This window comes from Schistocerca gregaria, chromosome 1, assembly GCF_023897955.1.
Source record: "Schistocerca gregaria isolate iqSchGreg1 chromosome 1, iqSchGreg1.2, whole genome shotgun sequence".
NCBI classification, from domain to species: Eukaryota; Metazoa; Arthropoda; class Insecta; order Orthoptera; family Acrididae; genus Schistocerca; species Schistocerca gregaria.
In genome coordinates, this window is record NC_064920.1 from 1,042,069,480 (window position 1) to 1,042,090,228 (window position 20,749).

The following is a 20,749-nucleotide window of genomic DNA, read 5'->3' on the forward strand; positions in this document are numbered from 1 at the left end:
TAAATAAAGTAGCCGAAAGCCCATTGTGGCTGGTTGCTGTACACCATCAGCAATTTATTTCATATGATAGCCACTGTCTCCAACCATGTCTATATTTGACAATATTTCACCTAGGGTAGGATCCTGTGTTGTCTGTTCAATCTTGAACTTAATGATTCTGGTTAACCTGTAGATTAGAAGAGCAATCATTAAACGAAATTTGGTAGTTTCCTTGCAGATTTACTGTTTGTATGTGTAATCAAATTATGTTTAAAGTATCGCAACTGGTGCCTGAAAATGTTAAAAATATAGCTATGATAACCTGTTCGCATCAGTATCTTGTGACTGAACTATTGATACCATTAATTTGGAATTTTGTCTACATACAATTCCTACACTACAAGAAAGAAAAAAAGATTGAAAATTTACGTTTTTTGATATTGCTTCACTCATTTACTTTTGCACACATCTGCTCGTAACAGCTACACTACGCAACGGCTTTTGCAGACCGCAGGGAGTGCCCATTGCTTGAAGTTTACTCTTACAGAACGAGATCACACAATAGAAGATATGGTATATTGCGTTCTAGATTCTTGTGGTGTATAACTGACTGACTTGAATATCGATGTTATCTAAGAGATTTCAAAAACTGTGTTTAGACGATGTGCATTTTTCAAAAACCCTTCGTAAATTTCAAATAAATATATAATACTTACCTTGGAACATAATGATCTTTCTTGAACCTGGGACTTATGAACAATTGTTTCGAGTGTTTCACTGCCAAACACTAGTGGGAAGGTTTCCATTTCCCTCCATGACAGTGTTCAGTTTTCATGCGGCGAGGTTTTTAAATAAAAATACGCTTTCTGGTTAACTGACAAAAATGTTTATGCAGAAAATCTCGAGTCACAAATTTGCATAATTACGACATTAACACTTTCAGTTCTTTGATGCTATCAGTGACAGCAGAATGCACGAAATACATCTAACAAATTCCCTTCACTCGGAGGGATGTGTTTTATTCAGATGTCACAACAAACACCTTTTCACATAGAAAAAATAGTTGGTGACATATCTCAACAGACTTTAGCATATCCCTGCCATTTTTCAGAAGACCGTTGTTCCAAGACGACGAATTCTGCATCTTAATACCTTCCGTCTGTCGCTGCAGTTATTTGTCGGGCCCAGGCAGCGTCATAACAAGGAGAATTATGCATAAAGAAAAATGTTGTGTAGTCAGTCCGAATGGACGACAGAGGAAAAAAAGGGATTTAAGTTTGACACAAATATAATGATTTTTGAAAACGCTACTCACAGTCTTGCATAGTATAAGATTAAATAAATGTACGGTTCTGATCTACTCAGTGCTATTCAGCGACGCAGAAGAAGAACATGTAAGCCGTTTTTAAAAAAGTAGCGCTAAATATCTTCCAACAGGCTTCTGCTTCTATCTTTCAGTAACCTTACGCTAACATCGATAGAATGTAATTCTAGCTATTAGAAATGAAGATTTCTCACAGTTTGCAGAGACTTCAGGACTGATGAGCTCATATGCAAGAAGATTAGTTCTTAATTTTCCCTAGCTTATATTACATTTCTCAGCAGAGCAGAATAAATTGCATGGAGTAATAAAAAAAATACATTAATTTTTCAGAGGCTCATTACTGAAATATTAAAACGCTGTTGCCTAAGTTAATTCACTACTTTAACAACAGAATCATTGCTGCAGTACATTATAGGAATAATACAGCACATTATATTAGGATACTTGAGGTCATTTCTTGTCTACACTTATGTAAAGGCAAATTATGAAAGGATACTCTCCTAAACACATCTATATCAACAATAATTTATATAAATATAAAGAATTCTCATTTAGTCATTTCACTAAGCGTTTAGTCTGTCACTTATAAATGAAACTTATCCAAACAAACCAAAGAGACCACCAGCTCCACCTCCTATACCACCTGGCAAAAGACCTCCAAAATGACCTGCCCCTCCTGCTACACTCGAAGATTGGGATTCTGAACCTGAAAAACCTAAAGGAAATCCTCTATTTCCTCCTAACCCACCTCCAAAGCTCCCAGCTGATGACTGAGAAGAAGACCCAGTAAATGAGCCACCACCAAGCCCACCACCCAGTGATCCAGCTGATGATTGGGACTGAGAACCAGTAAATGAACCACCACCAAATCCGCCACCTAGTGAGCCGGCAGAGGATTGAGAACCAGACCCAGTAAATGATCCACCACCAAGTCCACCTCCTAGTGAACCAGCTGATGATTGAGACTGAGATCCAGTGAATGACCCACCACCAAATCCGCCACCTAGTGATCCAGCTGATGACTGAGATCCAGATCCAGTAAATGAGCCACCACCAAGTGCACCTCCTAGTGAGCCAGCTGAGGATTGAGATCCAGACCCAGTAAATGAGCCACCACCAAGGCCACCTCCTAGTGAACCAGATGATGATTGTGATCCAGACCCAGTAAACGAACCACCACCAAATCCGCCACCAAATGAGCCAGCTGATGACTGAGACCCAGACCCTGTAAATGAGCCACCACCCAGTCCACCTCCTAGTGAACCAGCTGATGATTGTGATCCAGACCCAGTAAATGAGCCACCACCAAGTCCACCTCCTAGTGAACCAGCTGATGATTGTGATCCAGACCCAGTAAATGAACCACCACCAAATCCACCACTTAGTGAGCCGGCAGAGGATTGAGAACCAGACCCAGTAAATGATCCACCACCAAGTCCACCTCCTAGTGAACCAGCTGATGATTGAGATTGAGATCCAGTGAATGACCCACCACCAAATCCACCACCTAATGAGCCAGCTGATGACTGAGATCCAGACCCTGTAAATGAGCCACCACCCAGTCCACCTCCTAGTGAACCAGCTGACGATTGTGATCCAGACCCAGTAAATGCCCCACCACCAAGTGCACCTCCTAGTGAGCCAGCTGAGGACTGAGTTTCAGATCCAGTAAATGAACCATCACCAAATGCGTCACCTAGTGAACCAGCTGATGAATGAGATCCAGACCCAGTAAAAGAGCCACCACCCAGTCCACCTCCTAGTGAACCAGCTGATGACTGAGAATGAGATCCAGTAAATGAACCACCACCGAATCCGCCACCTAGTGAGCCAGCTGATGACTGGGATCCGGACCCAGTAAATGAACCACCAAACCCATCGTACCCACCACCAAATGCTCCTGAGCTGGATTGTGACTGTGATCCGGTGATTCCTCCATCAACACCATACCCACCTCCAATAGCACCAGATTGAGACTGTGAACCACTGATTGCACCACCTACACCAAATCCACCTCCAATAGATCCAGCACTTGACTGTGACTGTGATCCAGCTACACCAATTCCACCTAAGCCACCATGACCTCCATACCCACCTCCAATAGCTCCACCAGATGACTGTGATCCAGGTCCACCAATACCCCCTACTCCATCATGACCTCCGTATCCACCTCCAACAGCTCCGCCAGAGGAATGTGACTGTGATCCAACTGCTCCAATTCCGCCTACTCCACCATGACCTCCATACCCACCTCCAATAGCTGCCCCAGATGACTGTGACTGTGATCCAGCTGCACCAATTCCACCTACTCCACCATGACCTCTGTATCCACCTCCAATAGCTCCACTAGATGATTGTGATCCAGCTGCACCAATTCCACCAACTCCACCATGACCTCCATGTCCACCTCCAATAGCTCCACCAGATGACTGTGTCTGTGATCCAGCTGCACCAATTCCACTTACTCCACCATGACCTCCATACCCACCTCCTATAGCTCCCCCAGATGACTGTGATCCAGTTGCACCAATTCCACCTACTCCACCATGACCTCCGTATCCACCTCCAATAGCTCCACCAGATGACTGTGACTGTGATCCAGCTGCTCCAATTCCACCAACTCCACCATGACCTCCATATCCATCTCCAATAGCTCCACCAGACGACTGTGTCTGTGATCCAGCTGCACCAATTCCACTTACTCCACCATGACCTCCATACCCACCTCCTATAGCTCCCCCAGATGACTGTGACCCAGCTGCACCAATTCCACCTACTCCACCATGACCTCTGTACCCACCTCCAATAGCTCCACCAGACGACTGTGACTGTGATCCAGCTGCACCAATTCCACTTACTCCACCATGACCTCCATACTCACCTCCTACAGCTCCCCCAGATGACTGTGATCCAGCTGCACTTATTCCACCTACTCCACCATGAACTCCATATCCACCTCCAATAGCTCCACCAGATGACTGTGACTGTGATTCAGCTGCACCAATTCCACCTACTGCACCATGACCTCCATGTCCACCTCCAACAGCTCCACCAGATGACTGCGACTGTGATCCAGCTGCACCAGTTCCACTTGCTCCACCATGACCTCCGTACCCACCTCCTACAGCTCCACCAGATGACTGTGATCCAGCTGCACCAATTCCACCTACTCCACCATGAACTCCATATCCACCTCCAATAGCTGCCCCAGATGACTGCGACTGTGATCCAGCTGCGCCAACTCCACCTACTGCACCATGACCTCCATGTCCACCTCCAATAGCGCCACCAGGTGACTGTGATCCAGCTGCACCAATTCCACCTACTCCACCATGACCTCCATATCCACCACCAATAGCTCCACCAGATGACTGTGACTGTGATCCAGCTGTGCCAATTCCACCTACTCCGCCATGACCGCCATACCCACCTCCAATAGTTCCACCAGATGACTGTGACTGTGATCCAGTTCCACCAGTACCACCTACCCCACCATGACCTCCATGTCCACCTCCAATAGCTCCACCAGATGACTGCAACTGTGATTCAGCTGCACCAATTCCACCTATTCCGCCTCCAACAGAGGTTGCACCAGACTGTGATCCTGCTCCACTAACTCCATGCCCTCCGAGATAGCCACCTCCATTAGCAGTTGATTCAGACTGTGAGCCACTGATAGCTGCACCGTGACCTTCATAGCCACCTCCAAGTGATCCACCTGCTGCCTGTGATTGTGATCCAGATGCAGAAACTCCACCAATTCCGCCATGACCTCCATACCCACCTCCAATAGCTCCGCCAGATGACTGTGACCCAGCTTTACCAATTCCACCTACTCCACCATGACCTCTGTACCCTCCACCTAGAGATTCAGCAGCTGACTGTGATTGAGATCCAGATGCACCAAATCCACCAACTCCACCTCCAATGGAACTAGCATCTGATTGAGATGATGAACCACTGATTCCATGCCCTCCGAGATAGCCTGCACCAATTGCACTTGACTCAGTTTGTGATCCACTGATAGCTGCACCATGGCCTCCAAATCCACGTGCAATGGATCCACCTGATGCTTCAGATTGTGACTGTGATCCAGCTGCACCAATTCCACCTATTCCACCTCCAATCGAACTTGCTCCAGACTGTGATCCTGCACCACTGATATCATGTCTTCCTAGAAAGCTTCCACCAGTAGCACTTGATTCAGACTGTGATCCACTGATAGCGGCACCAATGCCTCCAAAGCCACCCCCAAAAGATCCACTTGAGGATTGTGACTTAGATCCAGATGCACCAAATCCACCTAGTCCACCTGCTATTGCACCGGACTGGGATTGCGACCCACTAAATGCACCATTGTATCCTAGGCCAGTGCCAAAAGAGCCAGATGAAGATTCTGAAGAGGATCCAGCTATACCGACACCATTAAATCCTCCTCCAATAGCATTTGAACTTGACTCTGATGAAGATCCGCTAATTGTACCGGAACCACCGCCTAATGACGCTGCTGAAGACTGTGCTGCCGATTCAGACACTGTAGCTCCACCCGGTTTAATGCGTCCATATAATATGCTTCTTCCTAAGTGCTCTGCTCCGGCTTGCAGACTTGACACGCCTTCAGCGGACGCTGTTGACTCTGAGCCTGTTGTAGCTATTCCAATTTCCTTGTCGAGGACGCTCCGCTTTTCTTGTTTCAGTCCTGAAAGAAAATTTATGTTTAATTTATATAAATAAAAGTAAGCTGTTTCTGTAAGTGAACATGTGGAGTTATCTTATATTGCTCAGTTTCTCTGCTGAACTGCTCGGCATAACTTATATGTACTGTCAAGAGTTCCAAGTAGAATAATTAATTGGAAGTTACTGTTAAAAGCAGTTAAATTTAATTTCGAAAACAATTTACTTTTCTGAAGTGGTTGGTCCTGGATGTGGTCTTCTAGTTGAGTTGACTGAAGTTCCGTTTAACAATGTATGAAACGTCATAGAGAAAAGAAACATCTTAACGACCTTCTAATGCGCCTTGAAATTTGTGTTCATCTCATAACTGGTCCTGCTCACTTCAATTTTAATGACCGAAGATCAAAAAGCCTGGCCCTTGTTTGCCCTGATACATCGTTCAAAGGTGCGTTGCAAGACATCCACATCACCATCGAAGTATTGCAGTGTTTCGCCCACAATTCCTGCAATTGTGACGAATAACTGCTGTGGACTAAATAGATATCTGTTCCTTTATTTTAAGTATTTAATAGTTATTATAATACGTAATTTTTAATTTATTTGTCGAAATATGTGTGATTTAATTGAAATATGTATGTATTAGAATAGAGGCAGAAGAACTGTATAGGTGAGCGTATGGAGAAGTAAAATATTTGTAGGCCTGAAACGATGATTTGAGAACAGTAATAATAAATATTAAAACTATGTCACATGTAGTAAGAAAAGCCGAAGCGAATAATTACCGTTTTCTAAAATGGTCGTCGGACAGGTACGTATAATTAGGGACCTATATCGCTTAAGTCGATCTGCTTTGTAGTCATGAAAGTCGCGGTATGCTCACCAATTATGACCCTTTTAGAGAACCAAAATCTTAATAGTGGAGTCTCTGTATTGTAACAGACATCTTGTGAAAGTCAGATCGTTCTGATCGTCCATCAGAGCTCTAGATTAGAGATTGGTTAGTGAATCGTTGGTTGATATCCTGAAGATATTTGCCATCGAGAGGTCAGCACTAGCGAAACGAGTTGTTCACGCGACATTCATTGGACTCTTGGCTGTAAACAAGTGCCACGTCAGCGCTCTCCGAAGAGCGCTGTGGCGGTGACGTGGTTCTGTTGTTGTTCCCGCGTTGTGATTTGCGAAGGTGGAAAAAATCGAGATTCGAGCAGTGATTAAGTACTTCGTAAAGAAAGGTATGAAAGCAAAGGACATTCATGCCGATTTCCAGAATGCACTGGGTGTCTCTGTTCCTTCATATTCCAACTGTTGCCAAGTGGACAAATTAATTTAAATTTGGTCGAGAGAGTTTAGACGATGATCCGCGCAGTGGTCGACCAACAGATATAATGCTAATTGTGGGAGCACCCCAAAGTTCTCATTTTGCTGCCCTAATAGCAAAACTCATCTACTACTTTAGGTTTCTCGTTTTCTAAACTAACTCGCTCAGCATCACGTGCACTTGCACGCCAAATGGAGAAGTTTTGTCATAGCTGGATCTACCTACATTAGGAGAAATCGTCGTAATAAAAAAGAGAAATCAGGGCTCGCACGGAAATACACTCCTGGAAATTGAAATAAGAACACCGTGAATTCATTGTCCCAGGAAGGGGAAACTTTATTGACACATTCCTGGGGTCAGATACATCACATGATCACACTGACAGAACCACAGGCACATAGACACAGGCAACAGAGCATGCACAATGTCGGCACTAGTACAGTGTATATCCACCTTTCGCAGCAATGCAGGCTGCTATTCTCCCATGGAGACGATCGTAGAGATGCTGGATGTAGTCCAGTGGAACGGCTTGCCATGCCATTTCCACCTGGCGCCTCAGTTGGACCAGCGTTCGTGCGGGACGTGCAGACCGCGTGAGACGACGCTTCATCCAGTCCCGAACATGCTCAATGGGGGACAGATCCGGAGATCTTGCTGGCCAGGGTAGTTGACTTACACCTTCTAGAGCACGTTGGGTAGCACGGGATACGTGCGGACGTGCATTGTCCTGTTGGAACAGCAAGTTCCCTTGCCGGTCTAGGAATGGTAGAACGATGGGTTCGATGACGGTTTGGATGTACCGTGCACTATTCAGTGTCCCCTCGACGATCACCAGAGGTGTACGGCCAGTGTAGGAGATCGCTCCCCACACCATGATGCCGGGTGTTGGCCCTGTGTGCCTCGGTCGTATGCAGTCCTGATTGTGGCGCTCACCTGCACGGCGCCAAACACGCATACAACCATCATTGGCACCAAGGCAGAAGCGACTCTCATCGCTGAAGACGACACGTCTCCATTCGTCCCTCCATTCACGCCTGTCGCGACACCACTGGAGGCGGGCTGCACGATGTTGGGGCGTGAGCGGAAGACGGCCTAACGGAGTGCGGGACCGTAGCCCAGCTTCATGGAGACGGTTGCGAATGGTCCTCGCCGATACCTCAGGAGCAACAGTGTCCCTAATTTGCTGGGAAGTGGCGGTGCGGTCCCCTACGGCACTGCGTAGGATCCTACAGTGTTGGCGTGCATCCGTGCGTCGCTGCGGTCCGGTCCCAGGTCGACGGGCACGTGCACCTTCTGCCGACTACTGGCGACAACATCGATGTACTGTGGAGACCTCACGCCCCACGTGTTGAGCAATTCGGCGGTACGTCCACCCGGCCTTCCGCATGCCCACTATACGCCCTCGCTCAAAGTCCGTCAACTGCACATACGGTTCACGTCCACGCTGTCGCGGCATGCTACCAGTGTTAAAGACTGAGATGGAGGTCCGTATGCCACGGCAAACTGGCTGACACTGACGGCGGCGGTGCACAAATGCTGCGCAGCTAGCGCCATTCGACGGCCAACACCGCGGTTCCTGGTGTGTCCGCTGTGCCGTGCGTGTGAACATTACTTGTACAGCCCTCTCGCAGTGTCCGGAGCAAGTATGGTGGGCGTGACACACCGGTGTCAATGTGTTCTTTTTTCCATTTCCAGGAGTGTATTTAAATCTTCGCCTTCCCCGCACGCAGTTCGAGAGTGGTACGGTAGAGAAATATCGTGAAAGTGGTTCGTTAAGCCCTCTGCCAGGCACTTAATTATGAATATTGGAGTACCATGTAGGTTTAGACAGTGCCCAACGCGAGCGGCAATATTGTGGAAGGATAAAACGCAGTCTCTTTAGTCCTGTAAACCAATATAAAGGCATGGCTATTTGTACGAATATTAACATTGTTGGTTGAAATAGTTGTGCACAATGTGTATGCTGTGGTATGAGGTCCAGTGTACTCACAAATGCAGTACAGTCAAACGGTATCACATTTGATCTCAGTAGTACAGTGTATAACAAGATGTCAGCGATTCAGGTCGCAGGCCGGCCGCAGTGGCCGAGCGGTTCTAGGCGGTTCAGTCTGGAACTGCGCGACCGCTACGGTCGCAGGTTCGAATCCTGCTTCGGGCATGGATGTGTGTGATGTCCTTAGGTTAGTTAGGTTTAAGTAGTTCTAACTTCTATGGGACTGATGACCTCAGAAGTTAAGTCCCATAGTGCTCAGAGCCATTTGAACCATCAGGTGGCAGAGGATGGAACTCGTTGTAAATGCAATCGGCTCATGCGTTGTTACTGTGCAGACAGGAAACAGACACCATTAGTGCCAGGGAGTATTGTGTACGTAAACCACGAGCGTGACACTGCCACGCGGAACTCGGTTATCCTGAGATAATAAAGGAAAAATCGCAAGAAATGGGACTCCGTATCTCCATATCACCAAGAAGTTGAACCGTTCAACTACAGAGTTTCATAATTTAGATAGAGTGGGTTCACGATATGAATAATATGGAAAGTATGGGCAAAGGAGGAAATTATCTGAGGCGTCAAAAAGGTTACTTTTACGCAAAGCAAGCGCCACTAACCGTTATTCTTCTCAAATTGTTGCTAATTTACAGTTGTCAGTAAGTGCCGGACATGCACGACAAATTCAGTCAAATGAAAACAGCTTGCATTCAAGAAGCGGCTGCAAAAACCTGCTCCAACGCCAAAGATAAACAGACTAGATTGGAGTTTGCTAAAAATCCTATGTCACGGACTTGAGAACGGGTTAATGTGATCTTCAACGATAATAAGAAGTTTAATTTAAATGGTCCGGGTGGATTTCAATACGAGTGGCATGATTTGAGAATAGAGCAGCAGGTTAGACTGAGCAGTAATTTTGGTGGTGGAAGTGGGTAGCATTATGCACTGAAGGTAAGTCACGTCTTACTTGGCTGAACACTAGAATGAACTCTAATATGTAAACTGAGATGCTATAGACAGAATGGATTAGAATCTACGAGCACATAGGGTACTGAAGTCTAATGTTTCAACGAGATAATGCATCTGCGCATGTTTCTGCTACGACAAAAAAGTTGCTTGAAGGTAAAGTTATCTATGTCGTGCCCTGGCCTGCACGTAGCGTAGATTTGAACCTCGTGGAAAACCTTGAAAGGCGTGTTAATCGCAATGGAAGGCAATGTGGGCTCGTATGTTAGCTGAAAAGAGCGATACGAAAAGAGTGGGCAACAATTTCACTGCGAGAACTACAAACCCTAACAAAATCAACGCCTAAGAGAGTTTTTGATGTAATTAGGAAGAACGGAGGTTGGACCGAGTACTGACACTGCAATAAGACAACAGGGCAGTCAGCGCCTTTATATGAATTTCCATCCAGGAAATGCAAACGCCTTATTTTGTTACTCGTACTATGAAATAAATTATATAATTCCGCCATGATTGCTTATGTCTTATATGTGTCTATTACTTTCGTAATTGTCCCTTAGGAATGCACACAGCCGGCCGAAGTGGCCGAGCGATTCTAGGCGCTACAGTCTGGAACCGCGCGACTGCTACGGTCGCAGGTTCGAATCCTGCCTCGCGCATAGATGTGTGTGATGTCCTTAGGTTAGTTAGGTTTAACTAGTTTTAATTTCTAGGGGACTGATGACCTCTGAAGTTAAGTCCCATAGTGCTCAGAGCTATTTGAACATTTGAACACTTTTGTAATTCGGTACGTATGTGCTTCAAACAATGTTTATTACGTTCGTAGAAAACCTTCCTTTACACTGATTTCCACTTCTGTATAAACCACGATGTCTAATTCCCCCGCTTGCTGGTGGACATATATCCTTCTTACGCAATACAGTGTTGTCACGAACAACCTACATTAAAATGCAGTTTCTGAATGAGAAATCCGCAGCGTAACCTTTCCTTACCTACTCTTTGTGTTACTCCTACTTTGTGGAGCTGCGTTGAAATGGTATTCATCTGCACATCCAAGCTTAGGTTACATTTAGTGTCTGACGTTTGTTGCATGGCAGCTTCATTGTGTTTAATTTTACTGGCTGAAAAGATGGCCTGATAAATAATGTTTGAGCTTCCCGAGAGTTCGTAGACGATGCACCGACATACAGAGTGATTGTAGAGCCATAAAATTCGGAGCTATCACATACGTGGCGGGGAAGGCGGACGTCATGCTAACAAGACGACCACACGTCAGTCGATTTTTGCATTTTCTTGTATTTATGGTATGTGAAGTACCGAACTGATCTATCATTCCTTCAAGGAAGATCGATACAGCTCTCAAAAATTCTTGAGAAAATCGAATTTTCAGCTTTCTGAGAGGCGCTTTAATATCTTAATGAAGAGTCGACTATTCGATAGGCGGCAGAATGCTCGCTTGCCCTTCGGGGGTGCTGGTGTGGTGGCGGGGGAGGGGGGGGGGGGGGGGGGCTTGGCGGCTCCTTTCGGTTCCCAGCCAATGCAAAATTATGATCAAAGTTGCATGTTCTACGAGCATTTACGTGATACGTGAAATACGTAAAGAAAATTGACAGACTGATAAGTGCTGGATCGCTTGTTCAAGTCTCGTTTCAGACATTATTATTTTCTTTTTTCATTCATTTTGAATATCTCTGTCATTGAACGATAAAATTTATCAGATATATGCTAATTAGCATATATCTAACTGTGATTTTAATGAAAATGCACGCCTTCCTATTTTTAATTACATACCGGTATTGCATACAAGAATCCAGTTTTAAAATTGTTAATGAAGATTGTTTGAATTTTTAAAAATACAAATTAATTTGTTTTATCTTTTGTATTTTATGCTGCACGGGAATTCTTACAAAACTTGAACTTTTCTGTAAAAGTTTTCGTCAACTGTGTATCAAACGCAGTTCCCCGCAAAGCAGGCGAGCATCCTAACACACAGCCACATACCTGTTGAGTAATCACTCTTTTTTAGGGTGTTTAATGCGATCGGAGAACTTGGAAAGTCGACTTTCTCGACAATTTTTGAGAATGCATGTAGCTGCTTTAGGGGAGAAATATTTGAGTCTTGAAATACAAAAAAATTATAAAAATCCGACTGTCGTGTGGGATCCTTGTAAGACTTGAGTGAAAGAATCGTAAGAAAATGGCAGTTCATCGTCGAGGGGTTACATTTACTCCGTTTTCCATAAATGCTGCAGGTGAATACCCGGATGGTACCAACATCAAGAACTTGACTGATTCCTTCTCTAATACTTGTGCCAGTTAAATGCCTCGTCTCTGATGACTTCATTGTCGAAACTAAACAACTTTTTATTATTTTCATAACATGGTTCGCTTAAAAAACACTCGTCTTACATTGGGCCTTACAGAGCATCTTCGATTATCTTCGTACTAGTAGTGCTTGAAGGGCAATGTGCGCACATCGGCTTCCTAAAGCAGTGTGATTCAATTATAATAAAAGCTAGGAAAAAGTCAAGTTTAAAGATTTGAAAATTCTGAGCCCTGTTTAATTACGAATCGCTTGGAAAATGAGAATTTAAATGTTTTTAATAATGTAATACTTTTATTTTTATATTAAGTTTCTATTATCGCAATCTCTAGAAATAAATATATTTTCTATTTCATGTTTTCAATTTTGGTAACAAAGTGTAATTCATCGTGAATACTCACTTTTCCACACGATCAGTAAAAATGTTATTTTGATTAAAAAATTATCATTCACGTCAGTATTTATTAGTTAAAATTTCAATATGATACTAAATACTGAATTCACAGTTTGAAAAAAAAAAAACCTCGGTCGATAGTCGAAACAGCGACATGGGAATACGGAATTAGTACAGTACACGTTTAGTTTTTTTAAGTAACCGTTAACGGTTCAGTTAAAGGGATTTTATTGTTGCGCACTTAACAGCACTCGGGAAAATTCAAAGTAGATTTATTTCGAGTGTTTTTGAGAACTGTGTCGTATTGCTTTAGAAAACTGAATGTCGGCGCACTGATTTACAAGGCTTGTAAGGGTGAAGAAACGTAAAGAGCGCCAGTCTGTTAGCCCCTTGTTGGTTGTTCTCGAGTATCATTCGATAGGTTAGAGATCTCACCAAACTGGACTGAAAAAGAGGCAGAAGGCCATATGAACAAAAGAGAGAACATTCTTTGGAGAATATTCTCGGAGCAAAAGAACATTCTCTGGCGAAGTTCTCAGTTTCATACGAATAAAAAATTCGAAGCATGTTCTCTGACGAGGGAATTCCTTTTCAGTACCGCCTTTTCTCCTTGGAAGGTTCTAGGTGTGCGTCGTCTGCCGCGTCCGGTACAGAACACACGCGTAATATTACATTTCTTTCAGCTAGCTGAAATAGGCAAACTGTTTGCTGCACAGATATGGAATGGTATCAGTGTGTTATGGAAGAGTAGCACTACGTTTAGATTTTACTTTTGTCTGCGGCAACAAATAATTGAGACAGGGGATCTCAAGTTGATTCCGTATTTCTAGATTTCCGGAAAGCTTTTGACACCGTTCCTCACAAGCGACTTCTAATCAAGCTGCGGAGCTATGGGGTATCGTCTCAGTTGTGCGACTGGATTCGTGATTTCCTGTCAGGAAGGTCGCAGTTCGTAGTAATAGACGGCAAATCATCGAGTAAAACTGAAGTGATATCAGGTGTTCCCCAGGGAAGCGTCCTGGGACCTCTACTGTTCCTGATTTATATAAATGACCTGGGTGACAATCTGAGCAGTTCTCTTAGACTGTTCGCAGATGATGCTGTAATTTACCGTCTAGTAAGGTCATCCGAAGACCAGTATCAGCTGCAAAGCGATTTAGAAAAGATTGCTGTATGGTGTGTCAGGTGGCAGTTGACGCTAAATAACGAAAAGTGTGAGATTATCCACATGAGTTCCAAAAGAAATCCGTTGGAATTCGATTACTCGATAAATAGTAAAATTCTCAAGGCTGTCAATTCAACTAAGTACCTGGGTGTTAAAATTACGAACAACTTCAGTTGGAAGGACCACATAGATAATATTGTCGGAAAGGCGAGCCAAAGGTTGCGTTTCATTGGCAGGACACTTAGCAGATGCAAGTCCACTAAAGAGACAGCTTACACTACACTCGTTCGTCCTCTGTTAGAATATTGCTGCGCGGTGTGGGATCCTTACCAGGTGGGATTGACGGAGGACATCGAAAGGGTGTAAAAAAGGGCAGCTCGTTTTGTATTATCGCGTTATAGGGGAGAGAGTGTGGCAGATATGATACACGAGTTGGGATGGAAGTCATTACAGCATAGACGTTTTTCGTCGCGGCGAGACCTTTTTACGAAATTTCAGTCACCAACTTTCTCTTCAGAATGCGAAAATATTTTGTTGAGCCCAACCTACATAGGTAGGAATGATCATCAAAATAAAATAAGAGAAATCAGAGCTCGAACAGAAAGGTTTAGGTGTTCGTTTTTCCCGCTCGCTGTTCGGGAGTGGAATAGTAGAGAGATAGTATGATTGTGGTTCGATGAACCCTCTGCCAAGCACTTAAATGTGAATTGCAGAGTAGTCATGTAGATGTAGATGTAGACGGACAGCTTACGAAAACGCATTTTCTAACGATGTTACCGAATTTTCGACATAAGGGTAATAGTTTTGTTATTGAAGTTACATGAACACATTATCCGAACAAAATCTTACGAATAAATCACATTTTTGTCTACTCCAAACTGGAACTGTGTCAGTGTTTTCTGACACGAGATAATTTTGGTTAAATATGACGCTGTCGCGTCAGGTACTTAAGAAGTTTGTAACAAACCAGTTATTAATTTTTCTGATGCGCTCACTTATTTCTAATATAACAAAATATAAGATTTGTACTGTGAGAAGACATGATGATGGAAATCTGAAAATGTCAGTGATACGGTTGTCTGGCGTATACCGAAGTCCTCTCGAACACTAGTCTGAAAACTTGGACTGCTAAATAGCACAAAAATATTTTCATTTTCGTTTCGTTTACAAGGTGCCCCCCCCCCCCCCCCTTATTTCATGATTTTCGGAAAGGAAGTTCACGAGTCAAATAATGTTTTTATTGTTAAGCCCTTATGAACTTCCACAGTTTCTATGTTCAGTATTTTTCCGAGCTACGTATCTCTTTTTTGCCTTCCTCGGAACATAATTTTGTGATTTTCATTTAAAAAAAACCGGTAAAACGTAACTTCAACAGAATTTACTGAACTCGAAGTATGCTATAGAGCTCAATCCAAAAAACGAGAATGTTCTCGGCCTGTGAGAAATTTCTCTAGTTTTACTCACACAAACTCGGAGGATGTTCTTCTCGTTGGGCAACTCCCCCCCAACCCCACCCCTCACACAAAACACATACCCTTTTACTCAAACAGAGAAAATTCTCAGGTGAAGGGTGAAGTATATCATCCGTCTCGTCTTATTCATCACCTATGTTCTCCGAAATTCTGAGAAAAAATACATTCTTCGTTTTATTCATACGACCAAAGGCATGAGCTTGGCGAAATAACGTCAGACTTATAGAAGAACGCAATATGTCCAATTCCAAGGAACGTAAGTGCTGGCAGGCGTGAATATTACCGAACTATCAGTTTAATAAGTCACGGTTGCAAAATACTAACACGAATTCGTTACAAAAGAATGGAAAAACTGGTAGAAACTGATCTTGGGGAATATCAGATTGGATTCTGCAAAACTGAAGGAACACGCAAGACAATCCTGACCCTACTACTTATCTTAGAAGATTGTTTATAGTATTTTTAGACTTAGAGAAAGTTTTTGACAATGTTGACTGGAACATTGTCTTTGAAATTCTGAAGGATTCAGGGCTAAAGTACAGGGAGCGAAAGGCTGTTTACAACATGTACAGAAACCAGATGACAGTTATAATGGTTCAAAGGGCTCTGAGCACTGTGGGTCTTAACTTCTGAGGTCATCAGTCCCCTAGAACTTAGAACTACTTAAACCTAACTAACCTAAGAACATCACACACATCCATGCCCGAGGCAGGATTCGAACGTGCGACCGTAGCGGTCGCGCGGTTCCAGACTGAACCGCCTGGAACCGCTCGGCCACTCAGGCCGGCGATGCCAGTTGTAACAGTCGAGGCTTGAAAGGGAAGCAATGGTTGAGAAGGGAGTGAGCTAGGGGTGTAACCAATGTTATTAAGTTTGTACATTGCGAAAGCAGGAAAGGAAACTAAAGAAAAATTTGGAATAGGAATTAAAGTTCAAGGAAAAGAAATAAAAATTTTGAGATTTGCCGACGGCATTGTAATTCTGTCAGAGACTGCAAAGGACGTGGAAGAGGACTTCAACGGAATGAGCAGTGTCTTGAAAGAAGGATGTAAGACGAACGTCAGTAAAAGCAAAACAAGGATAATGGAATGTAAACAAATTAAATGAGGTGATGCTGAAGGAATTCGATTAGGAAACGAGACTGACTAGTAGAGGAACTTTGCTATTTAGGCAGCAAAACAGTTGACGATCGCCGAAGTAAAGAGGATATAAAATGCAGACTGGTAATGGCAAGAAAAGCGTTTCTAAAGAAGATAAATTTATTAACATCGAATATAGATCTAAGGAAGTTTTTTCTGAAAGTATTTGCCAGCCGGAGTGGCCGAGCGGTTCTAGGTGCTACAGTCTGGAACCGCGCGACCGCTACGGTCGCAGGTTCGAATCCTGCCTCGGGCATGGATGTGTGTGACGTCCTTAGGTTAGTTAGGTTTAAGAAGTTCTAAGTTCTAGGGCACTGATGACCTCAGAAGTTAAATCCCATAGTGCTCAGAGCCATTTCAACCATTCTGAAAGTATTTACCTGGAGTGAGCATCGTATGGAAGTGAAACATGGACGACAAACAGTTTAGACAACAAGAGAAGAGAAAATTTCGAAATGTGGTCCTAAAGAAGAATGCTGAAATAAGGTTGGTAGAGGTAACTAATGAGGAGGTACTGACTAGAATTGGGGAGACAAGAAATTTGTGGCGCAACTTGACAAACAGAACGGATCGGTCAATAGGATACCTTCTGAGACATGAAAGTATCACCAGTTTAGTGTTGGAGAGAAGTGTGGGGATAAAAATCATAGTGCACGACCAAGAGATGAATACAGTAAGCAGATTCAGAATAATGTAGGTCGGAGTAGTTATATGGAGGTGAAGAGGCTTGCACAGGGTAGAGTATTGTGAAGAGCTGCATCAGACCATTCTTCGGACTGAAGACCATAACAACAACATCTCAGAAATGCTATACATATGCGAGCATAGACGTCACAGGGGATACATCGATGCTGTACCACACTCTGAAGAGCACTGTGGCGTTTTGTGATACCTTGGGCGCGTAACCTCGACTGTACTCTGCTTAGTACAGTTTTGTAAAGTGCGCGTCATTTGCGACGGCGGCCGAGTTTAGGTTCGTTCTGCGCATCTGACGTCACAAAACACAGTCAGCCAAGGAACAGAGAACTACGTTGCCAGAGCTCCACTGCAGTGCAGAGCACCAACGAGTATCTTCAGTTTTAGAAACATTCAGTCATAAATAAAGTAATTGGACAAAAGCAACATATTTATAGCAGACATTCTTTTATAAAAATTTTGGAAAAAGCATACTTTATACCAATTGCTTCATATTCTAGTAATTAATTAAACCAAACAAGCAATAAGCCTCCTAATTCAGGCAGTAGCAAGGAAAGGTGTTTGTATCATTCTCACTAACCGCGTTTTCGCAATAAAGAACAGCGGTAATTCTTTATTTCCTGTTGTACTTCGACGAAACGTGAGTAATTCTTAGTCATACCAACAGTGTTTGTCGGTATTTTGCGTGATATTTTAAAGTCCTCCGGGAGGACTGTTGAATGACGAGCTGCGTCAGTGTATTGGTTAAGGTGTTTGGCTGCTAAGCGAAAGGTTCTGAATACAAACCTTGTTCGCTGCTTAATATTTTATTTATTTAAAAACAATATCGAAGAGTCTTACTTCATGAATTTTATTCGTTTGAATGTGATTTTTTTGAGATTTCTAGTGGCAACTAAAATCGACCATACGGAAATTATACGCTGCGAACGTTTACCTCTGCAAACTCTTCAAAATTTCGTGGAATGGTTCACTACACCTAATGCTGCACAATAATTGCGTTGAACATCGAGACAAAATTAAGTCATTTATGGGGGAAGGTATCAGTCAAGAAGATGTGTAAAAATCAAATTTTTGGGCAAATAGTTTTTGTGAAATCGAATGATAAAGTGTGTCAAAGCAATCGAAACACCATGTGTCTGCACAGCCGAGCAGTGCAGTGATAGCAAAATCGCGCACAGCGCGGAATGCGGGGAGCACGTCTCTGTAGCAGCGAAACGGTTAATGCGGCCGTGGTGGCTTTACTTCATAAACTGCGCGCTCCCCCTAAACGGAAGTTTGCGAACTATACTATGGCGCTGCTTCTCTTGGCGGGTGCAACTGGCAACGCAACAATCTCAAGCGTCTGGGCGGGCATGCGCGAACCGCCAAGATAAAAGAATTGAACTATAGTAGACGGTGCTATAAAGTGTCCCCTGAGAAGATGCCCGACGAAAACATGTGTCGCTAAGTGAGCTGTTAGCCACGCGGACCTGTCTAATGGCGGTGCCTGCTGTTTACCTGCGCTAGCGGAGGCGAGCGCGATCGCCAGCAGCAGCTGCAGCAACCGGGAGGCCATCGTGGTCAGCGGCGTCTGCAGGCGGTGGCGGCGGCGGCGTCGCGACCCACCGCCCTCTGCTTATATGCCCGCACCGCCTTCTCCATTAGCGGGGAAACCACGCCTTATCAGCCCTAACGACAGCTAGCCGCGGGCGACTCGCTGTCATCACGAAGCATCGCTCGCCCACCTATCTCGGTACCATCTCGCCACCCCTACGTGAAAACCTGCGGAGAAGAAAGTGCTGTATTGCTGCACCCTACGGGCGCCACGTCACCTAAGCATTTCCGCCTACGAAGTACGTAACGACGACACGGAACATTTCGTCGTGCTCTTCTCTCCTTGTTTTTCACTGGTGTTAGGTCACCTGTCGTCAAAAGGACCACGCGCCAAGGCATTGGGATATACCAAGCAAAGTAAACGCTGTGAATACTGGTACCTCTGTACAGATAAGTAAAATATACCTGTGCTAGTGTGCCGGCCGGGGTGGCCAAGCGGTTCTAGGCGCTACAGTCTGGAACCGCGCGACCGCTACGGTCGCAGGTTCGAACCGTGCCTCGGGCATGGATGTGTTTGATGTCCTTAGGTTAGTTAGGTTTAAGTAGTTCTTAGTTCTAGGGGACTGATGACCTCAGATGTTAAGTCCCATAGTGCTCAGAGCCATTTTTGAACCAGCAATAAAACATGGGAGAAAAGACAAATACAGCTAATGGATTGTCTAGACATTAAAACAATAAAATATGGAAAAGCATTACTGAATAAATGTGGAAAACGTACGCTTGAATATGACGAGGCATACCTGTTTTAAAACACGTCCTAATATAATGAAGCAGTAATGGTATCGTCAGAAGATAAACACAAGATCAGCTTAGCATCGTCGCAGATATTTAAAATATAATATATACTACACATAGTGTCGGCGGAGTTATCTTGTTAACAGCGTTACTGTTCATAACAAATTGTTGGACAGCAACCACAAACTGGTTGTATTGTAAGACCCTTCGTCGTTTCTACTTTAGGTGTACACACATTCAAAAAAAATTGGTTGAAATGGCTCTAAGCACTATGGGGCTTTACATCTGACCTCATCAGTTCCCTAGACTTAGAACTACTTAAACCTAACAAACCGAAGGAGATCAGCCACAGCCATGCCCGAGGCAGGATTCGAACCAGCGACCGTAGCAGCAGCGCCGTTCCGGACTAAACCGTCTAGAACCGCTCGGCCATAGCGGCCGACGTACACGCATTCATCAGTTATATAACTGTGCAATATGAAATACAAAATACGGAAGGTAAAGTTCATTGAGAGCTTACCAGGTGCATAAGCTATTAAAGTAATAAAATGTAGTAAATTAAAAACAGAACTACATTTAGAGTGTTAAAAAGGAAGTAGTTAACTGGCAATAATTTTGATACTCTCTTTGGCGAATTTTAGATAAAATTGTAATGGTATACGTAAGAACAAGCTTACGGAGCTATCAGAATAATATAAAAATGATAAAATTAATAGGGAAAGAAGCCAAATGGATAAAACAACATACTGTTACCTACTATAGACTTTATCTATCGCATTCTTTATTTTATTATACATCGTACAATGATGTGTTTTTTTCATCTTTTGTTGCAGATCTGAAGACGGTCATTACTCACCGAAACCGGTAATCTAAGGACCCAACAATTTTGTAGTAACAGACGAAAGTAAAAAAAAAATATATATATATTCTGGGTCAGTTCCTGAAAGAGTCTATACAGAATTTGTCGCAGAGTTAGTTCTCATT

At 43.8% G+C, this 20,749-nt stretch overlaps 1 protein-coding gene across 33 annotated transcripts; it reads right to left on the minus strand.

Moving 5' to 3' along the window:
- Nucleotides 1-842: 842 nt before the first annotated feature.
- LOC126279992 (spidroin-1-like) lies at nucleotides 843-19,041 on the minus strand. 33 transcript variants are annotated; one of them, XM_049979753.1, is made up of 4 exons: nucleotides 18,935-19,040; nucleotides 4,626-6,002; nucleotides 4,497-4,550; nucleotides 843-3,791 (listed from the first exon to the last, which is right to left on the minus strand). In XM_049979753.1, exons 1-4 carry the CDS (start codon nucleotides 18,990-18,992, stop codon nucleotides 1,900-1,902), a joined length of 3,381 nt encoding a protein of 1,126 aa, XP_049835710.1. In that variant the 5' UTR covers nucleotides 18,993-19,040; the 3' UTR covers nucleotides 843-1,899. The 33 variants fall into 33 exon arrangements, with proteins under 33 accessions (XP_049835710.1, XP_049835704.1, XP_049835703.1 ...); XM_049979747.1 differs by having other exon boundaries at nucleotides 843-4,028; XM_049979746.1 differs by having other exon boundaries at nucleotides 843-3,623; nucleotides 3,699-3,710; nucleotides 4,104-6,002.
- Between the last annotated feature and the right edge of the window lie 1,708 nt (nucleotides 19,042-20,749).